Source organism: Oryx dammah, unplaced genomic scaffold (assembly GCF_014754425.2).
Source record: "Oryx dammah isolate SB20612 unplaced genomic scaffold, SCBI_Odam_1.1 HiC_scaffold_29, whole genome shotgun sequence".
NCBI classification, from domain to species: domain Eukaryota; kingdom Metazoa; phylum Chordata; class Mammalia; order Artiodactyla; family Bovidae; genus Oryx; species Oryx dammah.
Genome location: NW_024070213.1, coordinates 91,081,566 through 91,095,656, shown reverse-complemented (window position 1 = coordinate 91,095,656; position 14,091 = coordinate 91,081,566). Strand labels below are relative to the sequence as shown.

Here is a 14,091-nt window from a genome sequence, read left to right as displayed (position 1 = left end):
GGCCGTGACGTCAGCGGGGTCAAGTTGTCGGCAGGCGGAGTGCGCAGCATGGAGTAACAGCGCCACCTAGCAGCCGCCTCGGGGTAGGGGCGCCGGAGCCCTTCCCCGCGAACAAAGGAAGGGCCCCCGGGGCGACGGGGGCAGGAGGGAGGTAGAGGGGGGTGCGGGGGTTCTAGGGAGAAGGGGGTTTGCTTACCCGGGAACCAGCCTGTAACTCCTGGGGAGAGGGGGGCGGGAGAAGGTGGGGGGAAATGCGGGAGAGAGTGAGAGAGCGAGGCAACTCAGGGCTCAAAACAGTCAAATTCAAATTAAAAGGTCAAGACACGATTCAGGTACTTCTTCCCCTCTCCTCACCTCCTCTTTTCCTCTCCTTGGCCCCCGCCCCCACTTCTTCCCTTGGGATGGGAGTGGGGTGAGGTTTGGGGGAGGGCTCCTGTGGGCAGAAAAAGGGAGAGAAAAAGTTAAGGACTCCCGAACAGAACTAAAGTTTCTCCTCTCCTGCGTCCTCCTTCGTCGAGCTCCTTCCTTGGGGCTTAGGAGTTCAGCTCGGGACCGCCTGTCGTGGAAGTTGGTTGAGTCGCCAGTTCCCTGCGGGGATTGACGGGGAGTCCCCAGTGTCCGGGCCAGGCCAGGGAGGGGTCAAGACGGCTTTAGGGCTGCGTGGGCGAGGGAGGTTCCGAAGGGGTTTAGGGGTCGCGGGGAGGAAGAAGCCGGCAACGCAAAGCGCCGGCACCCCAACCGGAGAGTGCGGCCTGGGCCTGGCTGGGTGGGCGGCTCCGGGGTTATCAACTCAGGGGCTGCAAGGCTTTGGCCTTGGAGCTGGTTCGGCTGTTTTGCTCCGAGCCCTACCGGCCCTCGCTTTCCAGTTGACCTTGCCCCCCATGAAAACAGGGAATATTCCCAGAGATAAAGAGGGAACCCTCGGGGCCGCCTCGAGCGGCTTGGGGGGGAGTCACGTATCAACCGGGAAACGGGAAAACAGAGGCGACAAAACCCGACCTAGAGAAGTATCTTTTACGGAGCCAAGGAGCTGGGGGCATTTTTGAATGGAGCAGAACGAGACTATTTTTGTAATTGTTATTTTATTTTTTTATTTTTATTTTTTGTAATAAGGGGAAGCGAGAAATAAGAGACAAGGTATGTTTCAAATAGTTCTTTCCGTTTCTTCATCGCCTTTCTCCCAAAGCGAACTAAACTCTCTACCCCTTTCCTCAGGAAACGGAATCTGGAGAATATTTTGTCTTTCCGGTGGCCTCACATTTCCCCCGGTGCCGAGCCTCGGGTTTCGATTTTCCAAAGGACTGGAGCCGGGCCGGGAAAGGGACCTGAGCCCCGGGCGCCCTGGCGTGGAGTGAGGAGACTGGATCGCTTCTAGGGAGGCCCAAGCCGGCGGCGGCTGCTAGAAGACGACTTCGGAAAGAAATCCGCGATTTCTTGCATCCAGAGGGCGAGAGAGAAGGCTCAGGGGTTCCTGAACCCCAGGAAAAACTGGAAGGAAATGTTTGTAATGTGTGACTTGCTGGCCCGGCCAGCCAAGGGAGATTTGAAATGCTTTCGTGTTTTCATTTGCAGGGGTCGCAGTGGGCTCGGCACAGGGGGTTGGCCCGGGCAAGGTTAGCCTGTTTAGGCCCCAGATGAGACTTGGCCGGCCGGGGCGGCAGTCAATCCAGGGAGCCATTTGTCCCACCACCCACCCCGCGGGAAATGCGGAGACTTTATAGCCACTCTGTTTGTATTATCTGCATAAGTCTTTCCCCACCAGTTTGATCGAAACTGTTCGCTTTTACGAGGACCCAACGAAAATTCCCCGTCATATTTATCAGCCGAGGATAAAAATTTAGTATGGGAACTGATATTTCCTCATTTATGGGGCGATGAAATTAAAGACCAAAGCAATTGAGAATTATATGGCTTTGGGGGTTCCCTCCCCCTCTTCCACGTCTCCTTTATTTTCCTGCCTGGTGGGCCTGTCCCTGGAGTTTGACGTCCGGTCCCTTGCCCTTGCTCCCCATTTTGGGGTCTGCTGGGCCCTGTCCCCCACACCCAGGGGCCGCTTGACCACCTCAGGCTTTTCCTGGTCTTTCTCTCTGTTGGAAGCTGGGAGCCAGGACATCGGGACATCATTCCCTGAGCCTCTCTGCCCAGGCCGGGCTGGTATCTGCTGGGGTTGTGGAAGGTTTCCAAGAGCCTTGAAGGGGAAGGGTGTGAGCCTAGCCCGAGAGGGGGCAAGGGAGGTGGCAGAGTGAGGGGGAGAAACTCCAGATAACCTCTCAAAAACATCCAGCCCCACGGCTTAACCTGGGGAACCAGCTGGAGGGAAGCAGACTCACTGGGCCTCGGGACCTGTCTCCCAGACCAACCTGACCCCGGTCCCAAACCCACTCCTTACCTCAACCCCGGGTGGGGACAGAGTTGCTTTCAGAATCCTCGGTATTATTCATGGAAATAATCCCCCCGGGGGAGAAGGAACTTCCCGCCTCCACTCCCACCTCCTCACAAGAACGAATAGTGTTTAAAGTTGAAATAATTAGAAGTATGATAAACATGGCCCATTAATGAAAAAAGAAATCAAATTCATCAGCCTAAGTGGGACCCCCGGTGGGACAAATGTTTGCCTTTAATTACGCAGGATAAACGCAAACCCAGAGCTGTTAAACAAGGACCGAAGCCACAGACTTGAATAACTTGTTGGGTTATTGCAGACTTGGGTTTCTGCCCCCAATGGAGGCGAAAAGAAGGAAGATGCACGGGTGAGAACGGGGAGAGGGGGCGATTGTGTGGGTCTGGGTGTGGGTCCTAGCCCTGCCCCCTTGGGCTCTGTCGAGCAGAGGCCATTTCAGTCTTATAGTCCGGGCCTGGCGTTCAAAGGCACTCAGGCTGCCACAGCCACCCCGCCTGCCACCGCTGCCAGGCGCCCATCAGCCCAGCCCCACGGGGCCTGGAGCCTCAGGCCTGCACCCCCAGGGAACTGGATTGGGGTCCAGGAGAAGTCTGTGTTGCTAAAATCACTGTTAAGCCATTTACCCAACTTTCTGGGAAAGTGCCGCGTCTATGCCTGACTCCGGATTGCCCTCTTCTTGCCTCAGCTTAGGGATGCGAAAATTCAGGGGCTTCAGGCCACAGTGAGGGGGCTCAGGCTGCACCTATGTTTTGACAACCCCCCCACCCTCACCCCAGTGCCCTGGCCCTTTGCACCCTTTTTCCCAGTACCCGGACCCTGGAAAGGGCACCAGGGATGGGAGCTGGGCCTCCTGCCACCAGTGGGACTGTGACCAAGGGAGAGGTGGAGGGTGCTCCTCACAGATTCCAGGGTGGTCGGCGGGTTCCAGAGGACAGGCTGAGGCCTGGGGCGCTAGGGGTCCCCACGTGGAAACAGAAGCAGGAAAAGGTAGTGCTCAACGAACAGAAAGAAAGGAACCTCGGCTGCTTTGCCCGCTCTAGCCTTCAGAACGCCCCAGAGGCACCCTGATTCCTCCAGGGAAAATTAGCGGAGTCTCCTCACCAGGTTAAGGAAGTCTTCTAGGAAATTCCAAAGGTGAAGTGAAACAAAAATAAAATGTCTCTCCATTTAGGATCAAATAATAAAATAATTATATAGTGTGTGTGTGTTGAAATCTCTTCAAGCGAAATGGAAAACAAAATCACACCAGTGGTGAAAACTGCAGAGTTTTTTCCCCTCTTGTTTTGGAGGCCCAAATAAATCAATCTCTTCTCAAAACTTGAAGGAAAGATTTCCTTTCTTCCTTAACACCGACCGGGCTCTGCCCGGGCTGAACTGGGAGCAGAGAAATCTCAGGCAAAAGACAGAGTGTTTAGAAGCTCCCCAGCACCAACCCCCAACTCGCAAACGGATTTTCAAACAGGTACAAGAGGCAAGTGGGAGGCCGAGGATGCATGGAGGGGCCTCTGATCCACCCCTATCTCCTCGCCACACCGGCAGCCCAACCATCAGAGTTGCTCTCACATCTGGACATTGTACACGTTTGCACCCAGATGCTATGGAGGTTACCGCCTAGACACGTGTCTGACTAGGCGCTTAATTGTATGTACAGGGCCACACATAGTCACTTTTACCCAAAAATGTACTCCCTGCGATTCCCGTATCCCGAAGTCTGATAACCAGCACAACTGCTTTCTTGCCCCGCTGAAGCCAGCTAGTTATTTAACTTTGCCTCCTGAATTGAAACCAGACAGCAAACACATCCAAGAGAAGCTTTAGGAGGAGGACAGATGGGAGGATGTCTGGGGAGGGGGAAGACTTGCTCCCCACTTCATGGTGTGCTCCCAAGTTACCCAGTAGGTCGGGTTTCCAGCCCGAGTCAGGTCTGCGGTCAGCTCGGCTTACTCCAGAGAGTATCTCACTCCTCCCTTACCGGCTAAATTCCTTTTTGAAGATCTTTGCTTTCCATCTTCCTCCCCATCCCTTTTTTCTTTCCCCATCTTCTTCCTTTCTCGTTATATTCGCTTCTTTCTCTTTTTCTCTGGAATCCATTTGTTTCCTTCTCTTTTTCAGATTCTTTCTCTTAATTGTCCTTATTTCTCTCTTCCTTCTTTATTATACAATTTATTCTTTACTCTTCTTTCCTCCTCAATGCTTTCTTTTCCTTTGACTTTCTCCACCAGCTCTTCTTACTTTTCTCTGTTGCACCCGGCGCCCCGAGAAGGGGAGAGCACCAGGCTCCGTAGCATCCCTCCCCAGCCCCGCTGCTCAAGCTTGGAGTTGACCTTCCCCCGCCTCCAGCCTTAACTGGCTCCTCACAAGGCGAAGTGTAGGGCTGTCAGCGGCTGGCAGCCAGGCCTCAGCAGTCGCCATTAGAGAGAAGGAAAAGCAGAGTCTGGGGCACGTCCTAACCGACTCCGATGGCTCCCTGAAGTGCCCAGCTCCAGGGCTTAGGTACCCTCAAGTCCATCACCCCAAAGGAACCTCATCCGCCAGGCCTGTCTTTGGAAAAGTTGTTCCGTCTTTGTAGTGACTTCCAGAGCTGAACATTAAAATAGCCCTTGTTTCAGTCACCTTGATGTCCCGAGGCTGGAATTAGGGGAAATGAAGGAGTGGGGTTCCATCAGTCCCACGTCGGGGGCAGATCCAAGGAATCACGAGCAGGCTTAGCAGCCCAAGGCCACGTCTCTACACAGGCACCTTTGTTCTGCACACTCCTGGACTGCAGCCCACTGGCTTTCCTCTTCTCTCGGTCCTACAATCGCTGCAATCTCTGGGCAGGCAGTTCTTGTCGTTTTGAATTCTGTCTTTCATCAAACCCTTTGTGGACTTTGCAGGGGGCAGGGATGCGGGTGTGTGTGTGCAGAGACTGCCAACTTGGAGGTCTGAGTCAAGGTTATGGGTCTCCACTTTGTGCAGTGGGTTGAGGGTGCGCAGGGTTTGTGTGTATGTGTGTGTGTGTGTGTGTGTGTGTGAGTGAGAGAGAGAGAGAGAGAAAGAGAGAGAGATGCCTACAGGAGAACAAGAGAATGTGATGGAAAAGATCTGGTCCAGTTGACATCGTCCAAACTTTGGGCGTCTGTTAGTGTGTGTCTCAACAGCAGAGTGGCTGAGACTTTCCCAGCAGCCCCTAAAGCTGGGTCTAAGGTGGGCCTCAGGAATGAGTAATCCCTACCTTTAAGCCTTGTTTTGCCTTAGAGATGCAGCTCCAGACATTCCCCCCCACACACACACACCCTGGACCCCAGAACCTCTCTCTCCCCACCCTCCCAGAGATCCTGAGAATTCATTCCATGGCAAGACCAAAACTTTAATTTTTTTTAAAAAAAAGGGAGGAGGAATCTTGTAAAACTTTTATGCCAAACAAAGTTATAAAAACTTCCCGGGCGTTGCCTTTTCCAAAGGTTTATATGAATAATAAAGAGTGCAGTCGCGTGCACAGAGTTCTGGCGGGCTCTGAGCTGGGAGCCTTGCAAACAGCATTATCCAGCCCTGGGGCACCAGGAAACCCCAGGGGCTGCCCCCTTGAGGGAATATTTGCTCAGAAAGGAATTGCCCTGTAGATTCCGGAGAGGGGCGGGGAGAGGGAAGGGGTGTTGCCCTTGACTCCCTTGAAGTTCAAAGTTCTTTTCTGCTCTGGTGAGGAAAAAACCCCTCTGCCTTCAACCCACTCGAGAAATCAGCCTCAGGTAGTTTCTCCTTCTCTGGTTGAGGAAGGGTTCCGGGTGTCCCCAACTCCATCCACCTTTCAGATACCTGGTCTGTAACCTTCTTGCTTGTCCAAAGCAGAGCTCCCCACCCGACCCATCTAGGACACCTAGAACCTGTGGGTTTTCTCTCAAAGGTGCTTGATGGGGCTTTGTGAACCTTCTTTCAAGGCTCCCTTGCATCACCATCCCCCAGCAACCCCAGGTCTGAGCGACAAAGAAACCCAAATCCAAGACTGGCCCCAACCCGCTTTTCTTTTCAAGTCCCCCAGGTTCCCCCTGCACCCCCAAAGCCCATAGTGGGAGGGGGAGGGGCCCAGAGTGCTCTCTCAGCCCACACCACTTAATACCCTTGTAAACTCCCACGTGCGCTATAAACTTGGATTTTTACAACCAACATTCCTCCTTAGCTCCAGGAAACTTTGAACTCGGCCTCGGGTTTATTTACTGGGGTGGGGGGAGGGGATTGGGGGTGCTGGGAGCTGAGAAAAGCAGGAGGAGAAGAGGGGGGAATGCAGGCAAGGGGTAATGGAATGGGAGTCTGGGGTGTGTTGGGGGAGCCGAAACTATCCACGGCGGGTTTGTTTACTATTTAGGGCGGAAGCGTTTTCTAACACAGGCCAGACTGGGTCGTTAAGGGCGAAATGAAACTGGGTTTAGAGGCGCGGGTGGGGGGAGCGCTTTATGGCGGCGTCTAGACGAGGCTCTTTTGTTCCCAGGCAGCGCCGCGGCTGGAGGGGATTACCCGAAGAGGTTGAGCCCAGAGTGCCCCTGACCGGCAAGGGGGGGCTGGACATCCCAGGGGCCCGGAGGTGGGTTTGTTTGGGGGACAGAGACCTCTTTTTTCCCCTAAGTTTTAGAGGGTCACCAAGGACTGGCAGGTTCCTGGGCTTGAATCCTATAAGCTTTTGTTTTTCTTTCACTGTCACTCTGCGCCTTCCTTCAGAAATTCTTCTAGAGCCGAGGACCTTTTCTGAGCTTCACAATACAGGGAAAGTGGTAGCTTTGGATTTTTAATATTTTCCTCCAAAATCAGGAGCCATTTGGAGATTAGTATTTTGCTTTATAAACAGGTTCCTTCTATAGCGTTATCGTTTTATCTCCTTCCTATTTTATTGGAAACACAGCCGGCAGGTCAATATCCCTTGTTATTACTGGTGGGCAAACACCATACCTAGAGAAATCTCTCGTATTTCCGTGCATACGCATGAACACGTGCAAGCACACACACACACACAGGCTCCTCAGCTGCACTGCTGCTGACATTCACTAAACACCGAGAGTGGTTACACACCTTGGAGGATACAAGCTCTAGATGTGCATGTGGTCAATTTTACTCCATACTACAGGCAAAAACATACACATAACATTCCTTTTCATGTGCACCCATAGGCATCCCAACTTAAATATTTGTGTGCAAGCACATGAAAGGATTGTGGGGCTGTGTATAAACCCCAGTTTGCCAATTTCATCTCAAGACCTACATTTACAAATTAGAGATTCAGATACCTCTGTCATCAAAAATGACAGAACCTAGATGCCATAGTCAGTCCATAGTCGTGGTGCTTTTTCTCTCATTCAACAGAATTGTTATTGACACAAAAAAACATTTTCTTTGAATTACAGAACAGTTCCAAAGAAAAGGGAAGGATGAGAGAATTGCTTCCGAATCTCAGCCACCAAAGAACGAATTTGGAACAGAGACCACCAGAGTGCCCTCACTGAACACGATGAAAGGACTATGGTTATTTTTATACAGAAGAAACATGCAGCAAATGTAGATGGGTGTGGCGACGGTCTCACAGGTTACCTCCTTCCCCAGAGCCCCACCCCAAGCCAACCCCTTACAAAACGAATCTCTGGGGCTTTCTACTCTGGAAAACCAACGCATAAACATCAGGGTGGCCAGCCCCAGCCTAGGGTCTTGTTGTGTCTGGAGGAACTGGCCATTTGTGCTTGAGGGGAAGGGGCCCAGCCCCACCTTCCCACCCTCAGGGACCAGCGCAGGGAGGAAAGAGGGGGGGCTGGCTTTTCCCCCCCTCCTCTCCCTCCTTCAAAACTGTATAATAAAAATTCCAATACAGTCTTCTCATGGTGGGGGGGTGGGGGAGAAAAAAAGGAAAACCAAAAACCCTACCCTCGACCCTACACATTTAACTGCGACAGACAGACGGAGACATCTGGCAGGAGGGCGGTGGAGCCAAGAAAATTCCTATAAATTTAAATTCGATGATGGTTACAATTAACTCCACAACAAACGTGTGCTTAAACGGAAAGCGTTTCTGGGCATTTGGACGAGGTATGAGCAGCACGTGAGAAAGGACAGCTTTGAGACTCACTGTGGAAAGTCCTCAGCCTAAGAGCTGGAGGAAGCTACCACCACACTCTGCCCCTGCCCGTGGAAAGGAAGGAGCAGGCCCGCTGGCTCTGGCCTACTTCACCTTCACATGCTCTGCCCGCCTGCCTCCTCCTCCGCCTGGAGAGCACTGAGGGTTTTAAGAGGAGAGGGACTAATAAAAGGATCAAATAAAATCATAATATCGAACAGAATGAAATATCTTTATTTGCCACCAAAAAAAAAAAAAAAGTCACAGCAATCCCTCTGGGACAGGGAGCGAGCTGGATGGGGATTGCACACGTACACACACTCACGCACATGGAGATGGGTGATTCCAATCTCATTCCAGGCCAGTCCTCCCCACAACCCCTCAGGGTAGAAAGAAATGCTTGTGAAATTTATTTACAAAAAATTCAGGCCCCAGCATAGGGGAGGCGCCCAATCCCATCTCCCTATTGCCTCTTCCACCCTAATCTTTTTAATTTTTTCCTTAACATCAACAAAAAAAGGAGGTAACAAATGCATAGACTATAGCTATAAATTCATGGAGTGGGGCGCGGCCAGGAAAAAGATTAGGAAACCTCAATGCACCAATTAAGAAATTTCGAAAGAGGGTTCTACACCTTCAAGGGGAGAACAGCTAGGCTCGGGCGGGGCCTGGGCGTAGACGGAGGTAGGACACGAGTTTGCACACCTAACACCAGGTCAAAGGAACAGAAATTTCACAGCAAAGCGGGGTCACATTTAGCTGCCCCCCACCAATGGAGCCAGGTGGAGTAGGGATGGGAAGCCGGGGAAGTCTCCCCTCGCAGACCCGGTGTCCTAGCAGATCTTGTCACTTGGGCAAGGGAAGGCTTTTAGTTCAAGGATTGTTCAGTTCAGGCGCCCACGACTCTCGCCCCTCCCCCACCCAATCCGAGCAGCAAGACATGGTCGCGAGGTGTGTTTTCTTTTAAATAAAGAGTCTTGGCCTCGGCGCCAACGGTGTCCTCTCGCCGTGAGTCAGACACTTTCCTTCACCCCCATTCCAGGCCCTGTCCCTGTCCCACATGGAGTCAGACCAAGGTGAAGGAGGTTGTCCAGAAAGACGTGCGGGAAACGGCAGTGGGGGCCAGCCCTGGCCACAGTCCAGTTTTCCACCCGCGGAAAATAGGCGAGTTAGAAAATAAAAAATAAAAATAAAATAAAATAATTTCCCCCTTTCCCCCCTCCCTCAAAAGGGCCCAGTCTGCGGTTACAGCAGAGGGTTTCCCGAGAAATACTGCAGCCGGTCTCTGCTTAGTTTTTTTTCTTTCATCCTTCTGTTCTGAAACCAAATTTTCACTTGTCGGTCCGTCAGGTTCAGCATCCGAGACAGCTGCAGCCGCTTCTCTTTGTTGATATACACGTTGAAGAAAAACTCTCGCTCCAGTTCCCGGATCTGGAATTTCGAATAAGGGCAGCGCTTCTTGCGGGTGCGGGGGGCGTCTGGAGGGGAGGGGAGGGGGCAAGTGCGAGGAGAGGGGGAGAGAGACACGTGAGACCCGGGCGACCCCAGCCCCCCGGAGCGGCCGGCGGGCCCCTCTGCCGGCCCCACCGCCGGGCAGCCCTCCCACCAGGCCGGCCGGCTCTCCTCCCGCGGGCGCGGCGCTGGGCCGAGCCGCGACCCCCTGCCTGGGCGGCAAGCGCGTCCCCCGTCCCGGGCCACCGCGGGGTCCCGTGCCCCCTCCCCTCCGGCGAGGGCCGTGGCTGTGGCGGGGTCTGCGGGAGATGCGCGCCAGCCGCGGCCAAGTGCGTCCCCAAGGCCCCCCGCCCGCTCGGCCGCGCTCCTCTGCCCTCCGCGTGGCTCTGAAAACCCACCCCCACTCCCCACCCCCAGAAATGTGGGGGGACCGCGGAGAACAGGCGCAAAGAAGTGCAGTCCGGCGAGAGTCACTGGGAGGCGGGGAGGAAGCAAGAGAGCAGGCAGCAGAGACACCCGAGAGCCGCTTCCGGGGGCCCTGGCGCCCCGGGACGCCCGGCGGGCCGCTCCTTCCCCGCGGCCGGGCCAGGCCGGCGCAGAGGCCGCGGGCCGCAGGGAGACGCCAAGCCCCAGGCCTGGAGCAGAGGGGAGCCCTGAGCCCGCCTCGCCCCCACCCCCTGTCGCCGCTGACCCTCGGGTCGCTCCGGGCCCTGCTCAGGGACCCGCCAACACAGAGTTTGAACATTTCAAAAAATAGTTTTGTTTTGTTTTCTTTTTAAAGAAGCAGAGCGGCCCTGGCTGGACTCCCCGGCTCCGGCTCTGCTCCATTGCCTCTCTCCTCCACCACTCCCCCTCTCGGAGTTTCTCACTGTCTTTCCCTTGCCCTCCCCTTTCTCCCCCTCCACCCCTCCCCTCCCTCCCACCCCCAACCCCGGCCGCCGGGCTCCCCATCCTTCCTTAAATGCTCCTCTAAGTTCACGATCAAAGTTAATATTGCCCGCGATGGTGGCGCTTTAAAAAATTTCACAGACCGGAGGAGATAACGGAGAGGGGGGTTCACCCGGTTTTTCCAAAGAGCCCTTTTCCCTCCCTCCCCACCCCTTCTCCATCGTAAAAAGTCGAGTCGTTGGGAGAGAGGGCTTTGTAGGTTATAATAAAATCCTTTGAATGCTTATAAAACTCCACATAAAATTGGACTGACCCAAAACACGAGGCCGTCCCCGCTCCCCTCGCCTCCCCCCTACCCTCGCTCGCCCTCCCTCCCTAGCTCCCTCCCTCCTGCCCGCCTGTTTCCCGGCCGCTGCTACCTACTGGGGGCGGCTCCCTTGGCCGGCTCCTTGGCCGCCGAGTGGGCTGAACCGGACGAGCTGGGATTCGTGTTCTCCTCCTCGGCCTCGGCCTCGGCCCCCGCCTCAGCCCGGGACGCCAGTCCCGAGGCCGGGGGCGCCTCAGGCTCCCCTTTGGCCTCACCCTTGCCCGGGCAGGAGGGCTCGGCGGGCGGGTCGCCGCCGCCGCAGTAGGCGTTGTCGAAGAAGCGGTCAAAGGCTTGGGGCAGGACGCTGTTCTTGTTGACTGAGGAGTAGAAGCCGGCGGGGGCGGCGTGCGGGGCGCTGGGGTGGTGGTGACCGCCGTAGGAGCCTTCGTTTTTCATGAGGATCTCGGTGACGGTGGAAGGAGGCAGGCACTCCCGGTGCATGAGCTCGTCGGCCGCCGCATAGCAGGAGGAGTAGCTGTTCCGGGGGTGCCACTTGCCGGAGGGCTCCAGGCCGTAGGAGACCTCTCGGACCGGGGGCACTTGGGCCGGGTAGGGATAGGAGATCTGACGAGAGGGGGCCTGGGGCAGGAAGGAGGAGACCGTGGAGAACTCGGGCACGTAGTAAGTGCAACTGGGCAGATAGAGGTTGGAGGCGCAGCTCCCTCGCTCGCCGAAATCGGCGCCCCTCTCCTTGCGCGACGGCGAGCAGAAGTTGCCCAGGTTGACCGAGTTAAACATCGTTCTCTTCTGCCGGCTCCAGATGGAGGTTTTGGACCAGGTCTAGCGAGGGGGGAAAATTTGGGAAGGCGAGATGACGCGTTATCCGTCTTAGTCTCTCTCCCCGAGCACGTGATCCAAAGTAGATATTGTCATATATCAGTTCGGAGCACTTCGCAGTCGTAGGAGGGGTTCTCTCTTAGGTAAGATGGGGACGTTCAGGCGATTGGTTTGCAAACACCGCAGAAACATTATGAAAATCAATTGCAGATTTGTATTCGTTTTGCTCTTGACACTCCCCTCCTCTCCATTCCACAGAGCGAGCAAAGGAGGAGAGAGAGAGGGTTGGGGTGGGGTGGGCGGTGGGATGGGCGGGGGCGGTGGCTAGGAGGGGGTAATTGTATTTTTTTCTAGCTGCTGCTCTTTTTTTTCCCCAGGATTGGGAGAAGGAGGAGGGTTCTCACGTATGGGGGGGTCTTGCCTTCTCCCTGTGATCAGCCCAAGACAGAGGTGGGGATGAGGACCTCTTTCTCCGCTGCCTGATTCTTCCAGAGACGAGAATCGTTCCCCCCAACTCTCAGGGACTCTTACCCCACCAACCCGAAGAGAGTCAGTGCCTGTTTACAAGTTTGAAGAAGTCGATTCTTTTCCTAGCCAGGGCTGGTTATCCAGACTCGCTTTCCCCTCTGGAGGGACCCCCTGGAAGGGTATCTGAAGTTTCCCAAAGGTGAGGCGGCCCAGCAACCAGCCAGTGTCCCAACTTTGTCTGGCTTGCTGTGCTGCCGCCGGCTAGGGACTCAGATTAGTCATAAACAGTGGTAAGCAGTGAGCCAGCCGCCCAGCCGGTGCCTGGCAAAGTCTGGGAAAAACCTTCTCTAATGTTGTGTTAAATATTTAGTATGAGAGAGTGGCCCTGGGTGAATATTTCATGCCTGCCTTTATTGTCAATCAATGCACAGAAAGCTGCATCCACAGTGGCTTTTAAAATTTCAACCTCCAAGAAAAAGGTTGCAGTGAGAGTCTTGGGCGTCTTCTCTGTTGGGGCCCCTTTGGATTGGGTGCTCAGTGTCAGCTTCTGCGCAGTAAAGAAGCCCAGTGTTGGGTCTAGGTAGGATATGATGGGGGAATCTTGGTTTGGGGGTGATATTCTTGAATGATTTGGGTGGACAGTATAGATCTCTGGGACAGACCAACAAGGCAGTAGAAGGGAACTGAGGACCCTGGCGGGCTGCGCAGGGCCAGGGGCCACTCCCTAGTGGAAAACCCCAGCCCCACTCCCCCCTCCCCAGGGGTTGCAGCCAGACCTCGGTGGGTGCCTCTTTGCTGTTTCTCAGCCCTGCCCTGCCCTCCTCCACATCTACCAGCCTCCTAGATGGCTGTGACCCAAGGGGTGGGCTCAGTGGTTCTGCCCTCCCTTGCCTGCCTCCCTTCCCTCTGGGCACCACAGGACACATCTGGATAGTTGAAAATCGGTTTATTGATGGGTTCTGGACTGGGTACCAGAGCAACCGCCCACAAGCAGAAACCAACCGTGCATCTAAAGAGGAGCCAGCAGAGTATGATCTATTCTGTTTGGGTCCGAGGGTCAGAGGAGGGATGAACTGAAGCCCCCACGGACTTAGTCCATGCACTCTTAGGAAAAGCCAGAAATGGCCCAAACCCTCTTTTAACCCGTAACTCATGGTTAAACTTGGTTTCCACTTAAAAAATATTATTTGTATTTGATTTTTCTTGATGAGTTACAGAGGCCCCAATACCAGACAGGGAAGATACAAAAAAAAAAAAAAGATACCTTGACTCTAAATACAACCCCCCGCAAAGTCATTCTTTCCCAACCCTCCTGCCTCCTCAAGACTACTTTAGTGCAACACCTGGGTTGGGACAGCCTTAACCATGGGTCCCGTGTTCTTGAAGTGGCTCTGGCATACCCAAGGGTAGGCCTCTGGCTTCCCTTTACCCATTCTTGGCTGGGCACTACTTCCTAAGCCCTCCTTTAGTTCTGGCCGGATCTTAACTAAGGGCAAAGAGGAGCTAGACTGGAGTTTTGCTAAAGAGTAAGCTGCAAGAAAAAAAAATCTGTTGCTTTTCCTCTTTCCTCTACCCCTTTTTATAGGGTGAACTGGGGCCAGCGTTTTTAATTATAATGATGGGGAACTATGGGCTATGGCTTTTATGGGGTTCGTGCTCTCCTCA

At 54.3% G+C, this 14,091-nt stretch overlaps 1 protein-coding gene and 1 long non-coding RNA gene across 2 annotated transcripts; one reads left to right on the top strand and one right to left on the bottom strand.

Moving 5' to 3' along the window:
- Positions 1–206: 206 nt before the first annotated feature.
- LOC120858358 lies at positions 207–1,906 on the top strand. The gene is made up of 2 exons (XR_005719839.1): positions 207–332; positions 1,216–1,906. It is a non-coding gene; the product is annotated as an uncharacterized LOC120858358 (long non-coding RNA).
- A 6,776-nt stretch (positions 1,907–8,682) lies between these two features.
- Positions 8,683–12,115, bottom strand: HOXC11 (homeobox C11). The gene is made up of 2 exons (XM_040234349.1): positions 11,238–12,115; positions 8,683–9,952 (listed from the first exon to the last, which is right to left on the bottom strand). Exons 1-2 carry the CDS (start codon positions 11,917–11,919, stop codon positions 9,720–9,722), a joined length of 915 nt encoding a protein of 304 aa, XP_040090283.1. The 5' UTR covers positions 11,920–12,115; the 3' UTR covers positions 8,683–9,719.
- Positions 12,116–14,091: the final 1,976 nt, after the last annotated feature.

Coding starts and splice junctions, on each gene's coding strand:
- HOXC11 (XM_040234349.1), bottom strand. CDS start 11,919: ATGTTTAACTCGGTCAACCTGGGCAACTTCTGCTCGCCGTCGCGCAAG. Junction 9,953..11,237: donor GGCCAAGGGAGCCGCCCCCA/GTAGGTAGCAGC, acceptor CCTCCCCTCCAG/ACGCCCCCCGCACCCGCAAG.